Genomic DNA, 17,082 nt, shown 5'->3' on the forward strand with positions numbered 1-17,082 from the left:
GCAGAGAGGAGGAATTTCCAGCAGAGGAAGGTGGCACAGAAAGAAAAGCAGGTGACACTAAAAGAAAGAAGGAAATGTATCAGCACATAAAGACCAGAGCCTTACAGGCAAGGGTTAATCCAGGGGGGTTTGGGGACCCACCCCCACCCTGCAGACAGCAGGAAATTCAGTTCTTTGCCAAAAGGAGAGAAACAATCCTGGAGCAGGAGCAGACAGGCCAGAGCAAGCTTTTCTCATCCTGACAGGAGGATCCAGTTTCAGGATTAGGAAACAGGAACCTGAGGAGTCTGCTCGGGCTGGGAGGGGAGTCAGAGGGGGATGGAGACCCAGGAACTGCCTCCCACCCTGGGCCTGCCACCTCCCTGTCACCTGGAGAGCCTGGGATGGACAGGGAACAGGGATGGGACTGGGATGGGACTGGGATGAAACAGGGATGGGGCATGGATGGGACTGGGATGGGGCAGGGATGGAATAGGAATGGAATAAAAATGGGACAGGAATGAAACAGGGATGGGCAGAGATGAGCCATGGATGGGACAGGAACCAAGCAGGGATGGAGCAGGGATGGGAGAGGGATGGAGAAGGGATGGAGCAAGGCTGGAACAGGATGGAGCAGGAATCAGGCAGTGCTTGGAGAAGGACTGGGACAGGGACCAAGCAGGGATGGGGCATGGGTAGAACAGGGATGGGGCAGGGATGGAGAAGGGTTGGAGCTCCTCATCCTCCCCCACCTCTGGAAACCTCTGGCTGTCAGAACATGCCCTGATAGAGGAACAAGGATGGGAAAAATGGGTTGGGATGGGGCAGGAATGGCAATCCCTCTCCCAGCACCAGCAGGATGAGGGAAGCAGCCCCTGGATGGAGAGGAAGGAGCTGGGAGCCCCAAGAAGAGACTCCAGCCTGCAAAACTCACCAGCAGCAAAGCAGGAGCAGCCTCAGAGATTCCCAGAATCACCCAGAATCACCCAGGCTGGAACAGAAGTTTGAGTCCAACCCTTCCCAGCCTGCAGCTTTGAGCCAGGAAATTCCCCCTCCATCCCTCAGCTCACTCCAGTGAACTCACACAAGGATGGGGCTGCTCTTCTGAAAAGCAGGAGGCTTTTATGTGATAAATTAAAAGATCCAGACAACATGAATCCTGAGAGCTGAGTCCTCAGGAGTCACAATGACTCAAACACGAGGTTTTCACAGGAAAATAAATTCAATGTCTTGGCTGCTTTAATCATCAGGCTTTTCTACCTTTACCAACACTCCAGCAAATACTTGTGCCTTCATTTAATGCCCTTCAGCTTAATACTCAACACAAAAGGAATCCAGCAGAAAGTCTGGCTGATAACTTCAGCAAATTTCCATCTGACCCTCCTCTTGGGTTTTGGGGTGAGTGTTGAGTGAATGAGCTTTAAAAGCATCTTTTCATTTAGCAGAGGCTCAGCGAGCCAAGACTCATACCTCACTCTGTCAGAAGAAAAACAAGATGTGGGCTTAGAGCAATTGAGCAGTGCTGGAGCCCAGGATGGAAAATGTTGCCTCCAAAGCCAAACAAGGTTTCACTGCCAGTGTTGTAAGGCAGGGAGAAGCAAAATTTTTGTGGCTGATATTTCTCGCCCCTGCTTTGGGATCTGGGGCTCTCTGGAAATGAAGGAGCCTGGGTTTAGGTGATGCTTTAAATGAGGATTTAAATTTAATTTTTAACCCTTGGTCAGGCTGGGAGGGAAGAGCAGGCAAGAGCATCACCTGAAGGGAAAATGAGTCCAAATGTGTTGGGATTCAATGTTTGGGCTGCTGGTCTGTGCAACTCACCTCAGCAGGAAAGTTCAGAGTCAGGACAGGAATTTTAGGGTCAGGACAGGAATTCCAGGGCCAGGGCAAAGAGGAGGGAAGGGGATGGAAGTGATTGAGAGCAAAGCATCTTTTAGGGGCAGAAAACTGCTCAGACAGACCTGATTTGGGGCACTGAGGAGTGAGAGGCAGAGCTTCACCTCCTCATATTCTCAGCCTCGCAGGGTGAGGGCAAAAGGGAATAAACAAACAAGAAAAAAACTTAAAAGCTGCCAAAAAAAAACCCCACAATTTTTGTATTATTATTTCTTTTTCCGTACAGATTGTTTCATCCCATCCCCAGGGCTGCTCTGGGCAGGGGAACAGGAGTTGGGTAAGGGGAGAAGGAATGGGCAGGGGAGTGGGATCTGGGAAAGGGAGAAGGATCCCAGGAAAATGAATTGGATCTCAGGAAAGGGGAGTGGGATTCCATTTAGGGGAGGGGGATCCTGGGCAGGGCTCTCAGCGGACGGGAGATGGCAGCAGCACTTTGCTCTCTGCTCTTTAGTCTCTGCTCTCTGCTCTTTGCTCTCTGCTCTTTAGTCTTTGCTCTCTGCTCTTTGCTCTCTGCACTTTGCTCTCTGCTCTTTGCACTTTGCTCTCTACTCTCTGCTTTCTGCTCTTTGCTCTTTGCTCTTCTATCTACTCTTTACTCTCTGCACTTTGCTCTTTGCTCTCTGCACTTTGCTCTTTGCTCTTTGCACTTTGCTCTCTGCTCTTCTCTCTACTCTTTACTCTCTGCACTTTGCTCTCTTTGCTCTTTGCTCTCTACTCTCTGCTCTCTGCACTTTGCTCTCTGCTCTTTGCTCCAGTGGAAATGGAAATGTCACTGGAAATGCTCTGCAGAACCCCAAGGCGCCCCTGTGACCCCGACCCCGGGTGAAAAGGCTCCTTGAGAGAGGTCAGGAGGAGAAAACCAACCTGCTTTTCTCGGGCAATTAGGGAGTGACAAATCACCAGGGACAGAGCTGATGTGTCTGGTTTGTTTGGAGAGCCCGAGGGTCGGGCTCACAGCGCTTCTTTAAGGGTTTCAAACCCTCTGCTGACACCACACCCCGTCTGTCACAGCTCAGAAATCCAGCAATGTCACCCCAAGGGTGAGCCCTGCATCCCCAGCCCTGCATCCCCAGCCCTGCATCCCCAGCTCAGCATCCCCAGCCCTTCATCCCCAGCCCTGCATCCCCAGCCCTGCATCCCCAGCTCAGCATCCCCAGCCCTTCATCCCCAGCCCTGCATCCCCAGCCCTGCATCCCCAGCTCAGCATCCCCAGCCCAGCATCCCCAGCCCTGCATCCCCAGCCCTGCATCTCCAGCCCTGCATCCCCAGCCCTGCATCCCCAGCTCAGCATCCCCAGCTCAGCATCCCCAGCCCTTCATCCCCAGCCCTGCATCTCCAGCCCTGCATCCCCAGCTCAGCATCCCCAGCCCATCATCCCCAGCCCTGCATCCCCAGCTCAGCATCCCCAGCCCTGCATCCCCAGCCCTGCATCCCCAGCCCAGCATCCCCAGCTCAGCATCCCCAGCCCTTCATCCCCAGCTCAGCATCCCCAGCTCAGCATCCCCAGCCCTGCATCCCCAGCCCTGCATCCCCAGCCCTGCATCTCCAGCCCTGCATCCCCAGCTCAGCATCCCCAGCCCATCATCCCCAGCCCTGCATCCCCAGCTCAGCATCCCCAGCCCTGCATCCCCAGCCCTGCATCCCCAGCCCTTCATCCCCAGCTCAGCATCCCCAGCTCAGCATCCCCAGCCCTGCATCCCCAGCCCTGCATCCCCAGCTCAGCATCCCCAGCCCTGCATCCCCAGCCCTTCATCCCCAGCTCAGCATCCCCAGCTCAGCATCCCCAGCCCTGCATCCCCAGCCCTGCATCCCCAGCCCTGCATCCCCAGCCCTGCATCCCCAGCTCAGCATCCCCAGCCCAGCATCCCCAGCTCAGCATCCCCAGCTCAGCATCCCCAGCCCTGCATCCCCAGCTCAGCATCCCCAGCCCATCATCCCCAGCCCATCATCCCCAGCCCAGCATCCCCAGCCCTGCATCCCCAGCCCTGCATCCCCAGCCCTTCATCCCCAGCCCTGCATCCCCAGCCCTGCATCCCCAGCTCAGCATCCCCAGCTCAGCATCCCCAGCCCTGCATCCCCAGCCCTGCATCCCCAGCCCAGCATCCCCAGCCCTGCATCCCCAGCCCTGCATCCCCAGCCCTGCATCCCCAGCCCAGCATCCCCAGCCCTGCATCCCCAGCCCTTCATCCCCAGCCCTGCATCCCCAGCCCTGCATCCCCAGCCCTTCATCCCCAGCCCTGCATCCCCAGCCCTTCATCCCCAGCCCTGCATCCCCAGCCCAGCATCCCCAGCCCTGCATCCCCAGCCCTGCATCCCCAGCCCTGCATCTCCCACCCGGGCACAGAAAATGGCATTTTACTGGGAGAACTGGGCTGTCCCCAGCTCTGCAAAGCTCAGGATTTCAGGAGATAAAGCAGAGCTCGCCCAGGGCAAGGGTGAATCCCAGAGACACAACAAAAGCCCCGAGCTGAGAGGTTTGATTGCGTTACAATCGTCTGCTGGTGTCAAGGAATCGGGAGCAGAGTCAAAACAGGGCGCTGAGATCGCTGGAAAATCAGCAAAGGATTGGCCAAGGTTCAAACCGCCCCCTCCCCCTCCCCCTCCTCCTCCTCCTCCTCCTCCTCATCCTCCCTGGATGGAGCAGAGGGAGAGCAGAGCCCTTCCCCAGGTTTGGGGGGCTGGGAGTGCCCCCCAAAGGAAAAAACACAGCAGGAACCAAGCATTGAATAAATAAACAAACAATTAATTAAATAAATAAATAAAATTAAATAAATTAAATAAGCAAATAAAAGTAATAAATAAAAAAATAATAAATAATAAGTGGCCAGCAGAGTCCTTCCCCAGGTTTGGGGGGCTGGGAGTGCCCCCCCCCCCCCAAAAGAAGAAAACACAGCAGGAACCAAGCACTGAATAAAGAAATAAATAAATAAATAAATAAATAAAAATAAAATAAATAAAATAAATCAGGAACCAAGCACTGAATGAACGAACGAACAAATAAATAAATAAATAAAAATAATAAATAAGTAAATAAATAATAAAATAAAATAAATCAGTGGCCAGCAGAGCCCTTCCCCAGGTTTGGGGGGCTGGGAGTGCCCCCCCCCAAAAGAAGAAAACACAGCAGGAACCAAGCATTGAATAAACATATAAATAAATAAAGCCCTGTCACGGGCACAGCCCCCCATGATTAACTCCAAACACACCAACAAGAACAAACGAGGGCTTGGACTGGGTTATATTTTAAAATGCTCATATATTTTTTTTTTTTTTTTTTTTTTTTCCTTTTTTCTTTTTCTCTTTTTTTTCTTCTCTTTTCTTTTTTTTTTCCACAATTCTAATACAATTGTTCTCAAAACACTGGCGTTTCCAGCAGTAGTTCTTTCTTTTTTTTTTTAACCTTTTCTGTTTTTTTTTTTTTAACCTTTTCTGTTGTTTTTGAAGTGAATAATAATAATATATGGTAGTGATTTCACAGTAAAACAGACCTGCAGGAACGCCAGAGATACGTGACAAAAGACACCCCCAGACCTGCCCTCCCCCTCCCTCCCACCCCTCTCCCATCCCAAAAAAAAAAAGATTTTGGAAGTTGGGGGGAAAAAAAACAAACAAAAAAAAAAAATAAAAAGTTCATTCAAAAAAATTATTTCAAAAGAGATTTCATATAAAGCCTTTAAAACATGGTCAGAAGTTTCTCCCTCTTCTCCAGATCCCTGTGGCTGAACTTACAGAGAGAAAGAGAGAAAAAATAGAGAGAGTTTATAACAATCTCTGTAGAAGAAACAAAACAATCCAGGAAAGAAAATATCTGAGGATACAGTAAGGGATAAAATTACATTTGTACAAAAATAGATTTTAACTTTATTGATGCTTTAGATATTTTTTTTTCCTTATCTTTTCTCTTTTTTTTTTTTTTTGTCATTCTAAATTTTAACGTCTTTTTTTTTTTTTTTAATCTATGTATCCCATAGCCAAGGCATCCATCACTAAGTATTGGGAATTGCTAAAGCTATTCTTTTACTCCAAACCACCTGCTTAAAAGAAAGAAAGAAAAAAAAAAAAAGAAAAACAAAAGAAAAGAAGAAAAGCAAAAGAAGGGAAACAAATAGAAGAGAAACAAAACAAAAAGAAGAAAAACAAAAAGGCATCTTAAAATAGATGCAGTTCCTTTGTCTCGAGGAATAAAAATCCAGATTTGGCATTTGCCAATTTGGAAAGGGATTCAGATACAATGGGAACAAAACAAGGGGGGGAAAAAAAGCAAGGAGAAGGGAAAAAAAACCAAACAAATTAACAACAAAAAAAAAAACAGGAAAAAAATCGACTTAAACCACAAAAAAGCCAGGAAAAGTCTGTAATTGCTACAGTTCTCTATGTGTATAGTGAGTGGGTATTATACAGTGTTGATATCTACAGTACATACATGGACACACACACCCATGGGCCAGCCCTCTGATGGGCACAGCACAGCTCTCCACACTTGGATTTTTATTTTTTTGGGGGCATCAGCAGCCCAACATTCCCCTAAAGCCCCTCCTGGGTATTGCCAGTGCCCAGGGAAACTCAGGATTTGGGGTTTGGGATGTGCTGGATGAGGTTGGGATGGGGGTGCTGAAAGGTTGATGTTTGTGCTATCTTTAGAAAATTAAAGATTGTCCCACCAACAAAAAGGAATTGAAGCATCATAGATCACCCAAATCAAAGCAGATTTTTGCAGGAGTACTGAGTTAAATCCACATCAAGAATGTGACTTTTGCTTCCCTGCAGCCACCTGAGCTCACCTGGCACTCTCAGCCCTGTCAGGATGACAACAACAAAAAGCCCAAAGTGAAAAGAACACAAAGGGAAAAATCCAACTCATGCAAAGCTGGTTTTAAGGCTGCTCTGGACACACAAAAGCTGCTCCTGCCCAGGGAAGGGCTGGGATGAGGATGGAGGGGCTGGGCTGGGCTCTGGGAATCCAAATTTTCTTCCAGCAGCTGAAAAATGAAATCCCAGGACAAAAATCTCTGCAGCACAGGCATGGATTGAGGCTGTGCTGCTCCAGCAGGGAAACTGAGGCACAGGGGTGATCCTGACTGGGAGTTTGGGGTCTGCAGAGCCTCCCCTGTGGCTTTGGGATGGGATGGGATGGGGACAGCTAAAGGGGATGGAAGATGATGGAACCTGATAGAATGAAAAGGGATGAGATGAAATGAGATGGGATAAAATTAGAATGGGACAGGATGGGATGAGATGGGACGGGATGGGATGGGATGGGATGGGATGGGATGAGATGGGACGGGACGGGACGGGACGGGACGGGACGGGACGGGACGGGACGGGATGGGATGGGATGGGATGGGATGGGATGGGATGGGATGGGATGGGATGGGATCTCCCACTGTGCCACCCTGCAGCCACCACAGCACCCAAGAGCCCCTTCCCATAAGTGTCTCCACCCACCAGAAACCAGCAGCTTTATCCTAGTGCAACATCCACCAACTTCCCCAAAGCTTTTCCTCTGTGCCAGCACATCCCAGGCTCCCTCCTGCTGGGAGAGCCAGGCTGGGGCTGGGGGCTCTGGATCTGCCACCTCCCTGGGGCTGTGCCAGCCTCCTGCTGCCAGAACAGCCTGCTCGTGTTTCCTGGCACCCTTGCCAGATTTCATTCCTCCTGCCTCCTTTTCTTGGCAAATTCTTGCAGGGTGAAGCTGTTTAATAATATTTTCGGCGGCTTGCAGGCTGCTGGGGAAACAGAGCCAAGGCTGTGCCTGCCTCTGCTGATTGGCCACTTCAGGCAGCCCCAGGGGGACTCACACCTGAAATCCTCAGGGGTTTTGGTTCTGGAGCTGCAGGGGATGGAGCTGGGCACTGCAGCTGCCAGCTGGGATGACAACAGGAGGGTGGAAATGGGGAAAGAGAGGTGGGAGGGTGGTGGTGGGTGCTGCTCCATCCAGGAGCAAAGCAGTTTTCAACCATGGGGAGCAACGAGGAATTTTGGGATTTCACAGAGGACATGGTGGGGAAGCCTTTGGGCACAGGCACTCAGCTCCCAGCACAGTGTGTCCATCCTGCCAAGGAGGGAACACCCTCCCCAACACCCCTCTCCCTTCTCTCTGCTTTGTTTTCTCTCCAATTCATGTTTTTGGGGGGTTACTGGAGACACCTGAAGAGGGTGAGATGGGGAGGTGAAGGGGGATTGTCCCCTTGCTGACTCTGGTCACGCACTCCATCCCTGTGTCCCTAACCCCTAAAATCCTGTCCAGCCCCCCAGGTCACACCAAGACTCGAGGGAAGGGTTGTGCAAAAGGTGCTTTTGGTGCTCTCAGAACCCCAGAGGGGACAGGAATGGTGCTGCCACATCCCCCACCCAGCCAGGCCCTCCCACCCCCACCCCACGGGGGAGATCCAGGGCAGGGGGAGCCCTGTGCTTGCTCCACCACTAATTAACAGCTGTAATTAACCAGCCAGGCCAAGCACTCCCACTAATTAGTGCCTTGCAGTGTTTTGCAGGGCTGAAAGAACAGGAGCAGCTCCTGGGTGAGCCGAAACCTTGGAGTGGGGTCACACTGGGATATACTGGGATATTCTGGGATGCTGTGCTGAGGGCAGCAAGCCCCCAGGAGCTGGGGAAGGGCCATGGGGAGGCTCTGGCAGCCTTAAAGCAAGTGCTGCAGCTGGCTCATGTCCACAGGGGCACTTTGGGGTGGCTTTTCCTGTGCCCAGTTTTTGGGGGGGTTCAGCTCAATCCCAAATCCTCTGCTCTGAAGTGGAAGGAGAATACTCTGTGATTCCACAGGGCACAGCCTCTCCCTCCACCAAGTAACTACCCAGACTACTAAGAATAGTTAGAAACCAAAAATAGAATTTTTTCCTTTTTTTTTTTTTTTTGTCTTCTTCTTCTCTTTTTCCAAAAAAAAAAAAAAAAAAACCAAAAAAAACAACTCCATCCTCTGAAAATAGCCCAGCTGCAATCCAGCAGAGTCCAACCACTCCCCTGGGCTCGTCCAAACCCCAGTGCCCCAAGGGCTGGCACCGTCCTTGTCCCCAGGGGAGGGCTGGGGAAGGTTGGTGGCTCATCCCAAACCTCATGGCACGGCTGGGGGGGAGGGTTGGCAAAGCTCTCTCCGCTCCCACTTCCCTACAAGTAGCACAGGGGCAGCAGCTCTGGAGACGCAGCAGTGACAGCAAACACAGGGGGGGGACACAGGATCGGGATGGACGGGGGGTCCCCCGCAGCAAACGATGCCTCCAGCGCTGGGGGGAGCAGGGAGGGACGAGGAAAGCAGAGAAAAAAAAAAAAATCCCCCCCCCCGGGGCGAGGGACTGACCCAGCAGAGTTCTCTTTTTAAGTCATTTGGTGCGGCGCTTCCAGCATTTCCATCAAGAAGGTGTCGATGGGCGTGTCGCCTATTAGCTTGAAGAAGAAAAGATGCTCCAGGCATTTCAGGCCGATGGACCGCAGGGCTGGGAGGCGAAGCAGGAGCTTGGCAAACCTGGGCCACACAGGAAGGGTGAGGTCAGACACCCCTGGGTGCAGCCCTGCCACCCCACAAACCCCCCAAAGCCGGGGTCAGCCACAGCCCCGGCTATGGGGCTGCACTGGGGAAACCCATCAGAGCAGCCCGGGTCACAATCTGCACCATGAGCTCCAGCCAAATTATACTTACCTGCTTTTAGACATATTTACCTGGTTTTATATATATTTATATATATATTTACCTGGTTTTATACATATTTACATATATATTTACCTGGTTTTATACATATTTACCTGTTTTTTCTACATATTTACCTTTTTCCTACATATTTACCTGTTTTTTTCTATATATTCAGCTCTTTTCCTACATATTTACCTGTTTTTATACATATTTAACTGTTTTTATACATATTTACCTGGTTTTACACATATTTACCTGTTTGTATATATATTTACCTTTTTTAATACATATTTACCTGTTTTTTTCTATATATTCAGCTCTTTTCCTACATATTTACCTGTTTTTATATATATTTACCTGGTTTTATACATATTTACCTGTTTTTCTACATATTTCTTAGTTTAAACTACTGTTTATAAAAAGTGCACTAGATGAACCGTTTTTTGGCATTTTTCTATCAAACTTTCTGCAACTCTTCAAAACGACTAAAACAGAAATTGTGCTAAATTAAAAGAGAAAAACCCCTAAAAAAATAAAATACCAAGATTAAAAAACTCAGATGATGCTCTAAACTGCAACCAATCATCTTAACCTGCAAAGCTTGGGCAAGACACATCAAGAAAATAAAGGCACCAATCAAATAATGCATAACAATAATTTAAAAATGTATAACTAAAATTAAAAGTAAACAATAAATCAGCTTCTGCATCAAATGAATAAATCATATTAATTCTGCATAAATAAATCATATTCATTTACTGTCCAAAATTTCTTTGCTCCTGCACAGCTGGAGAGGCAGGACCTTGCAGAAAACACACAGAAACATGCACACAGATATTCTACATGCACACACAATTCCCTCTCTCTTATTTAATTTAATTTTTTTTTTTTTTTCTGCTGAGCTGGCGAGAACAGTGGGAGCAAGGCCAGGAAAAACAAATCAGTTCTACCATCCCATTCAGGAAGTTTCATTTTAAAGCAAACCAGATGATGGCTCCAGCCCTGGGATGTGTTTAACTGTGAGATAACCAGCCCTGGCTGCTGGGTGTCACACAGGCACCCAGCCCTCCCTGGGAATTCCTCTCTCTGCAGAAAAATTCCCCTTTTGTTGTTCACAGGGTGCTCCCAAATTGCTGCTGGGTGGGGGTTTGGAGGTGAGAAGGTGGGAGTTCTTCCAGAATTCCAGAAATCCCACAGCATGGAGCTCAACCACAGGCAGAACTTGTTTGCAGTCCCAGCTGTGATGACACCATGAGGATGCCCAGTTTTTGGGGAATTTTGGGGAGCTCCTGTGCAAGCCCAGCTGCCAGCCCGTGGGTTCCCCTCTGAGGGATGCAGGGAGGGCAGCAGGACCTGGGCACAGCTCCCAGGACACCCCTGAGCGTGCAGAACCTCCAAGGGAGGGGGTGAACATCACACAAAAAGGTTCCCAGCCCAAGGTCAGGGAGAGATTAAATCCCAGAGCCCCTGGGGAAGGGCTGTGGGTTGCTGGCTCAGTGTTTGTGTGTGCCAGGCATGGGGAGCAGGGCTGTCCCTGTGCCACCCCCTGTGTGTGCCAGGGCTGCAGATGCTGCTCAGTGTGCAAAGAGCTCACCCCAGCAGGGGAATAATCCAGGAGAGCTGCTGGCTGTGACTGCCAAGGCCACAACAGCTCCTCTGCAACACCACAGCAGCCAAAGTTCAGGCTCTGGCTCTGCATTTGCTCCAGAAATGTGATTTAATAAAGGTTTCTGGAAGAGGAAGCAGCTTGGGGTGCACACAAAGCCCCTGGCAGAGGAGAGGTGAGAGCCCTGCCCTGCACTCATCCCTCCATCCCCCTGGCTCCCCACAAAGCAAACACACCCCTCACCCTGCCTCAAACCAACAGGAACATCCCAGAAATCCCTTCACAACACACCTTTCTTCATCTGCCAGCACTCTGGGACCCAAAGAGGGAGAAAAAACAAACCCAGCATCACTTCTGAGGGCACGCTCTGCCCTGCTGTGAAAGCATCCTTTTGATTTCACCATCCACACAGGGCCAGGAATGCAGGTGAGATGCAAATCCCAGCTGCCTGGGCTGTTTTCCCCCACCATTCACACACCAGTAGCAGCTCCCAGTGCTTTGCTTGGTTTCCCAAGAAGCTGTCAGGAGCTCAACTGGCAGCTGCCAGCTCCAGGCTGTAAGTGGGAAAACGCGCCCACTCAGCTCCGGAGAGGTCCAGGAACACATTCCTGATTCCCCCTCCCATTCCCAGCTGGATTGGGGGAGGCAGGGAGGGGAGAAAAAGAGCATCAATTGAGGCTTTCACTTCCCAGCAATGATGCTCCTCTGCCACTGAAAATTAACTCCATGTGAGTCCTATTCCTGCTGTGGTTTCCAGAAGGGAAATGATCCCTCCCCGCTCCCACATGTGCTCGTCCCACTGATGGGGCTGGGGGAGCTGGGGCTCCTCTGCTCTGCCCACTTTGCTGGATTTCATGGCAAGGGGATCAAGAGCTTTTTAAAATTTTTTAGGGATGCTCACAGCTGGAGAGGGTAGAAATGAGAGGTTTATCCACAGGGAGTCACTGGAGAGAGATCCCAGGAGAGAAGAGAGCCAAGGTGTATTGGGTTGGTGTGACCAGAAATGTGGATTCTGTCACCATCTGTTAAACCAGGTGTGGCAGTGACCCTGATCTCCTGGCACATATTATCTGCTAATGGGCCATCTTTAAACCAGCTGGGGCAATCATCTTTATCTTTCCACAGCCCATCCTCCCTCCAGGAGATATCTCCTGTTCATGGCCAGTGAGTCCCAGTGCATGACTGATAAAATTCCATCATCGCACTGGGAGATGCTCCAGCCAGGGGAGGAGCCAAGCCTTTCCTACCCAGAGAAAAACTGAGATTTTGGACACCAAGGCACCTTCTTTCCACTGGATTCCAGAGGAAAACCAGACCTTTCCACATCATCCCTGGAGCTTCAGAGGGAAACTGCACCTTCTCCAGGAGCACTGCTGCAGCTGAACCACATCTGCCCCTGCAGGAGGATGCAGCCACCATGGAATGGGACTGTGCCACCACCCTGACTGACTGACAGGTGTCAGCTTGGATTCTGACTCTGGCAGTGTTTGGGATTGTTCTTTGCAATACTGCATTTCTATTTTCATTTTCCTAGTAAAGAACTGTTATTCCTATTCTCATATCTTTGCCTGAGAGCCCCTTAATTTCAAAACTATAATAATTTGGAGCGAGGGGGTTTCCATTTCAAAAAGCAGGACACAGGGACAGGCTAGGGGCTTCAGCAGCCCTTGCAGGGGTTTGTGGGGTCAGGAGGGGGGCACAGGGGGCTCACCTGCCAGGCTGGTCGGGGTATTTGTGTTTGCAGTAAGCCTCTAGTGACGCGTACACCTTCTCCCGCAGCGCCTCCACCTCCGCCGGGTTCGAGAGACCCTTGGAGTCTAAAAGGCAACACAAAAACCATCAGCAGACACCTCCAGGCTTCCCAGGCAGGCAGGAACCCCTCTGTGCACTCCCTCCACCTCTTCCAGCGTGGATGCAGCTCAAAGGTTCACCCTGCGACTACAGAATTTTCCTCACCTCACACCCCGAATGTTTTGGCTCATCCCAGTGGTTCCAAACCCTCATTCTAAAGGGTTTGATTCCCCCTCCATCCCTGGGCTGTGGTGGGGCAGCAGGAGAAGCCCCTGCTCTAGCACAGCCCCCAGGATCTGTTTGTAGCAGGGTGAAAGGGACAGTGAAGATATCAATACCCCAAGCACATGTGCCACAGGAACCTCTCCAAATCCCCCTTCTTTGACCATGTATGGCTAATCCCAAATTACAGACAATAAATTACTGCTGATTACAAGGAGGAGGGGGGGGACTAAAAAAACAAATCCAAAAAACTGGTCAAGAAGAAAAACAAACCCAAGAAAATTTAATAAAGCCTGCTGGAACAGCCTGGCCTGGCTGTGGTGGGAAAATCCAGGCAAGGAGCTGTGCTTGGGCACAAACTGTGCTGGGTGAGGGCAGTGAGGGAAGGGTGAGGATGGGGAGTTTATCCTTGGCTGCCATCTGGTTTTGCTCTGGGCTGATCCACTCTGAAATACCCTCCAGAGAGCTGTGCAGGTATGTGAGGCTGCTCCTGTTGCACAGGGATTTGCTGCCTGGAATGCTGGAGAAAAACCCTGGCATTGAATCTTCTTCTTCCCTTGGGCAGCTGGGGCTGAGGGGGAAAAGGGAGCAATGTGACCCTCCCAGAATCTGTGAAACTATGGCCAAAAATTGAAGGGTTTGTGTATTTTACAAGCACATTTTATCTCTTTCAGCCTCTCCAGGTCTGCAAAGGCTTTTTCCAGAAATGCAGGTAATAAAAGCCCTTGGATGATGAGGTTGGGAAGCAGAGATAATAATCTCCATGCTCTGGTGTTGCTCTAATCCACATTTTTCTCTTCAACAACATCAAGATTCCACTTTGTTCCAATTCAGGGACAACTCCCTCAAGCACCTGAACTTCCTTTTCCCAGCCACTCTAAAAGGGGGAGAGCTGAGAGGACAAGGGGGAATGGCTGTAAACTGAAAAAGAATAGGCTTAGATTGGATTTTGGCAAGAAATTCTTCCCTGTGAGGGTGGGGAGGCCCTGCACAGGTTGACCAGAGAAGCTGTGGGTGCCCCTGGATCCTTGAAGTGTCCAGGGCCAGGTTGGATGGAGCTGGAACAGCCAGGGACAGTGGGAGGTGACCCTGTCCATGGAAGGAGGTTTGGAACAAGATGAGCTTTAAGATCTTTTCCAAACCCAAACCAATTTTCACCCCTGCCTCTCTTCCTGCCCTATCCTCAGCATCTGGCTGCTCTCTGCTGCTTCCAATGGGGCTTTTTTGGGGAAGAAAATGAGGAAAAGCACAGAGGAGCAGCCAAGAGCAGGGGCAGGCACACACCAGGGTTGAAGAGGACGATGGCTCGCAGGCAGCCCAGCTCTGTCTTGTCCATCAGCATGTCCCTCATTTTGGACACCAGCTCTGTCAGTACTCTGCAAAAGGACACAGAAAGCACAGAGTCAGCACAAAAAATAAAATTAATTAAAAAAAAAAAAATAAAAGCCCCAAGGTGTCAGAGGCAGAGTGAGAAGCTCCGGTCACGTTTAACGAAGCTGGGGATGGTGCTGGTCTGTACCAGCTGAGGATGTGGCCTCATTTCCCTCTTCCATCAAAAAGAGCTCATTAGGAACATCAATAGTTCCTGTGAGATACAGCAGGGACCATAAAAACCACCTCCATCCATTCTCCAGGAGGCTCTGGCACCTGAGAAAGCTGCCTAAAAATAAAAAATAACAATAAAAAGCCACCCCAACAGGTATCTAAAAGTAATTTCCTTTGCTGGTAATTTTTATTGCTCCCTTTGCTCTTAGTGCAGGTGTTGGTCTTGAAATATTTTCCACTGATTGCCCAGTTTTTCATGTTAGATCCTGCAGCAAAGTCATGATCTTGCACTTATGACCTCACAGGAACAAATGATGTCACCCAGGTCTGAAGAACAATTTCCTCACAGAGCAGAGCAGCAAAGGTGATTTGGTCTCAACTCAAGATGAGTCTCAGGGAGAGGAATCAGCATTTCAGCAGTGCCTGGAGTCACACTGGGGGTCAAACACCCTGCAAGCCTGGCTTTAAAACACTCCCCCAAAGGCTGAGATTAAAGAGCCCTGGGGACACACCTGTGGAACCTGCTGAGTATTGCTGGGGCCTCTTCACTGTGCAAATAAAATTAAAGAGGAGAGGAGAGGAGAGGAGAGGAGAGGAGAGGAGAGGAGAGGAGAGGAGAGGAGAGGAGAGGAGAGGAGAGGAGAGGAGAGGAGAGGAGAGGAGAGGAGAGGAGAGGAGAGGAGAGGAGAGGAGAGGAGAGGAGAGGAGAGGAGAGGAGAGGAGAGGAGAGGAGAGGAGAGGAGAGGAGAGGAGAGGAGAGGAGAGGAGAGGAGAGGAGAGGAGAGGAGAGGAGAGGAGAGGAGAGGAGAGGAGAGGAGAGGAGAGGAGAGGAGAGGAGAGGAGAGGAGAGGAGAGGAGAGGAGAGGAGAGGAGAGGAGAGGAGAGGAGAGAAAGCAAGAAGAAATCTGCAGCTGGGAAATTATTTTTAGAAAAGTTTTGTGAAAAACAGAGGTGTAGATGGGTTTTACACCAATGAACGTTGTGTTGATCTATTGTAACCAATGAATAAAGTGTAAACTTCGTAGAGGGTATAAAAAACAGCCAGTTGTGATAAATGGAATTTACTCTTCTGAAATGCAGTGTGTCCCTTTGTGTGTCACACCCACCCCTACAGTGACAAGGTCTGAGATGCAATCCCACCCATCCAAAAAGGTTGGAGATGGAATCCCACATCTCCAAGAAGCTCTGATATGCAATCCCACCTTTCCAAAGAGGTTTCAGATGCAATCCCACCCCTCTAAGGAGAGGTTCCAACCTCTAAGGAGGTTGGAAATTCAATCCCACCTCTCCAAGGTGGTCTGAGATGCAATCCCACCCATCCAAGAAGGCTGGAGATGGAATCCCACATCTCCAAGGAGGTTGGTGATCCAACCCCACCCTCCCAGGAGCTGTGAGGTGCAGCCCCATCCCCCCAGGGAGCTCTGAGGTGCAATCCCACCCATCCAAGGATCTCTGAGGTGCCATCCCACTCACCCAGGAGCTCTGAGGTGCCATCCCACCCATCCAAGGATCTCTGAGGTGCCATCCCACCCCCCCAGAGAGGTTTGAGATGCAATCCCACCCATCCAAGGATCTCTGAGGTGCCATCCCACCCCCCCAGGATCTCTGAGGTGCCATCCCACCCCCCCAGGATCTCTGAGGTGCCATCCCACCCCCCCCAGGAGCTCTGAGGTGCCATCCCACCCCCCCAGGATCTCTGAGGTGCCATCCCACCCCCCCCAGGAGCTCTGAGGTGCCATCCCACCCATCCAATGATCTCTGAGGTGCCATCCCACCCATCCAAGGATCTCTGAGGTGCCATCCCACCCCCCCAGGATCTCTGAGGTGCCATCCCACCCATCCAAGGACCTCTGAGGAGCCATCCCACCCCCCCAGGAGCTGTGAGGAGCAGTCCCAGCTGTCCCACCTGTCGAAGATGGCCCCCACGCCCGCGCTGTGGGCGCTGTTCCTGTGCACGTGCAGCCCCGTGGCCAGCAGGATCCCGTCCTTGACCGCGATGGAGCGGTGCGAGAACGACGCGATCAGCAGCTCGTTCCACCCTGAGACACGAACAAAAAAACACCAAACTGCAGTTTAGAGCTCAGGGAATCACCCAGGAATTTTCAGGGAACTGCTCCTGCTGCAGGAGCGTGGCTGGGAATGGGGAGGAAGGGGAAGCCAGATTATTCTTGGGTGGTAGGGAAGGGAAAAACCATCAAAACCCAAGCACTAAAATACAGCTGGTAAGGGGAGCAGCTTCCTCTGTAAACTAAACAGCTCTGCCTGGAGCACAGGGGGTGTGGAGCCCTGAGCTCCCCTCTGCCCTCAGCAGCTCATCAGGCTCCTCCTCAGGCCACAAAAGTTCAGCCCTGAGCCCTGTCAAAGACACTATGAAATCTCTGGATGTATTTGTGGGTTTGTT

At 50.7% G+C, this 17,082-nt stretch overlaps 1 protein-coding gene across 2 annotated transcripts in view; it reads right to left on the bottom strand.

Moving 5' to 3' along the window:
• Window positions 1–376: 376 nt before the first annotated feature.
• The window catches only part of RXRA (retinoid X receptor alpha), a 102,218-nt gene continuing 85,512 nt past the window's right edge, over window positions 377–17,082 (bottom strand). The window contains exons 7-11 of one of the 2 annotated variants that reach the window (XM_079323893.1): window positions 16,588–16,720; window positions 14,421–14,512; window positions 12,835–12,940; window positions 9,081–9,352; window positions 377–389 (exon numbers count right to left, since the gene is read on the bottom strand). In XM_079323893.1, coding sequence (XP_079180019.1) covers window positions 9,205–9,352; window positions 12,835–12,940; window positions 14,421–14,512; window positions 16,588–16,720 — 479 coding nt within the window. In that variant the 3' untranslated portion in view covers window positions 377–389; window positions 9,081–9,204. Of the gene's footprint in view, window positions 390–9,080; window positions 9,353–12,834; window positions 12,941–14,420; window positions 14,513–16,587; window positions 16,721–17,082 lie in introns of those variants that run through there. The other variant, XM_079323894.1, reaches the window with a different exon arrangement.

Source organism: Erithacus rubecula (assembly GCF_903797595.1).
Source record: "Erithacus rubecula genome assembly, chromosome: 21".
Taxonomy (NCBI): Eukaryota; Metazoa; Chordata; class Aves; order Passeriformes; family Muscicapidae; genus Erithacus; species Erithacus rubecula.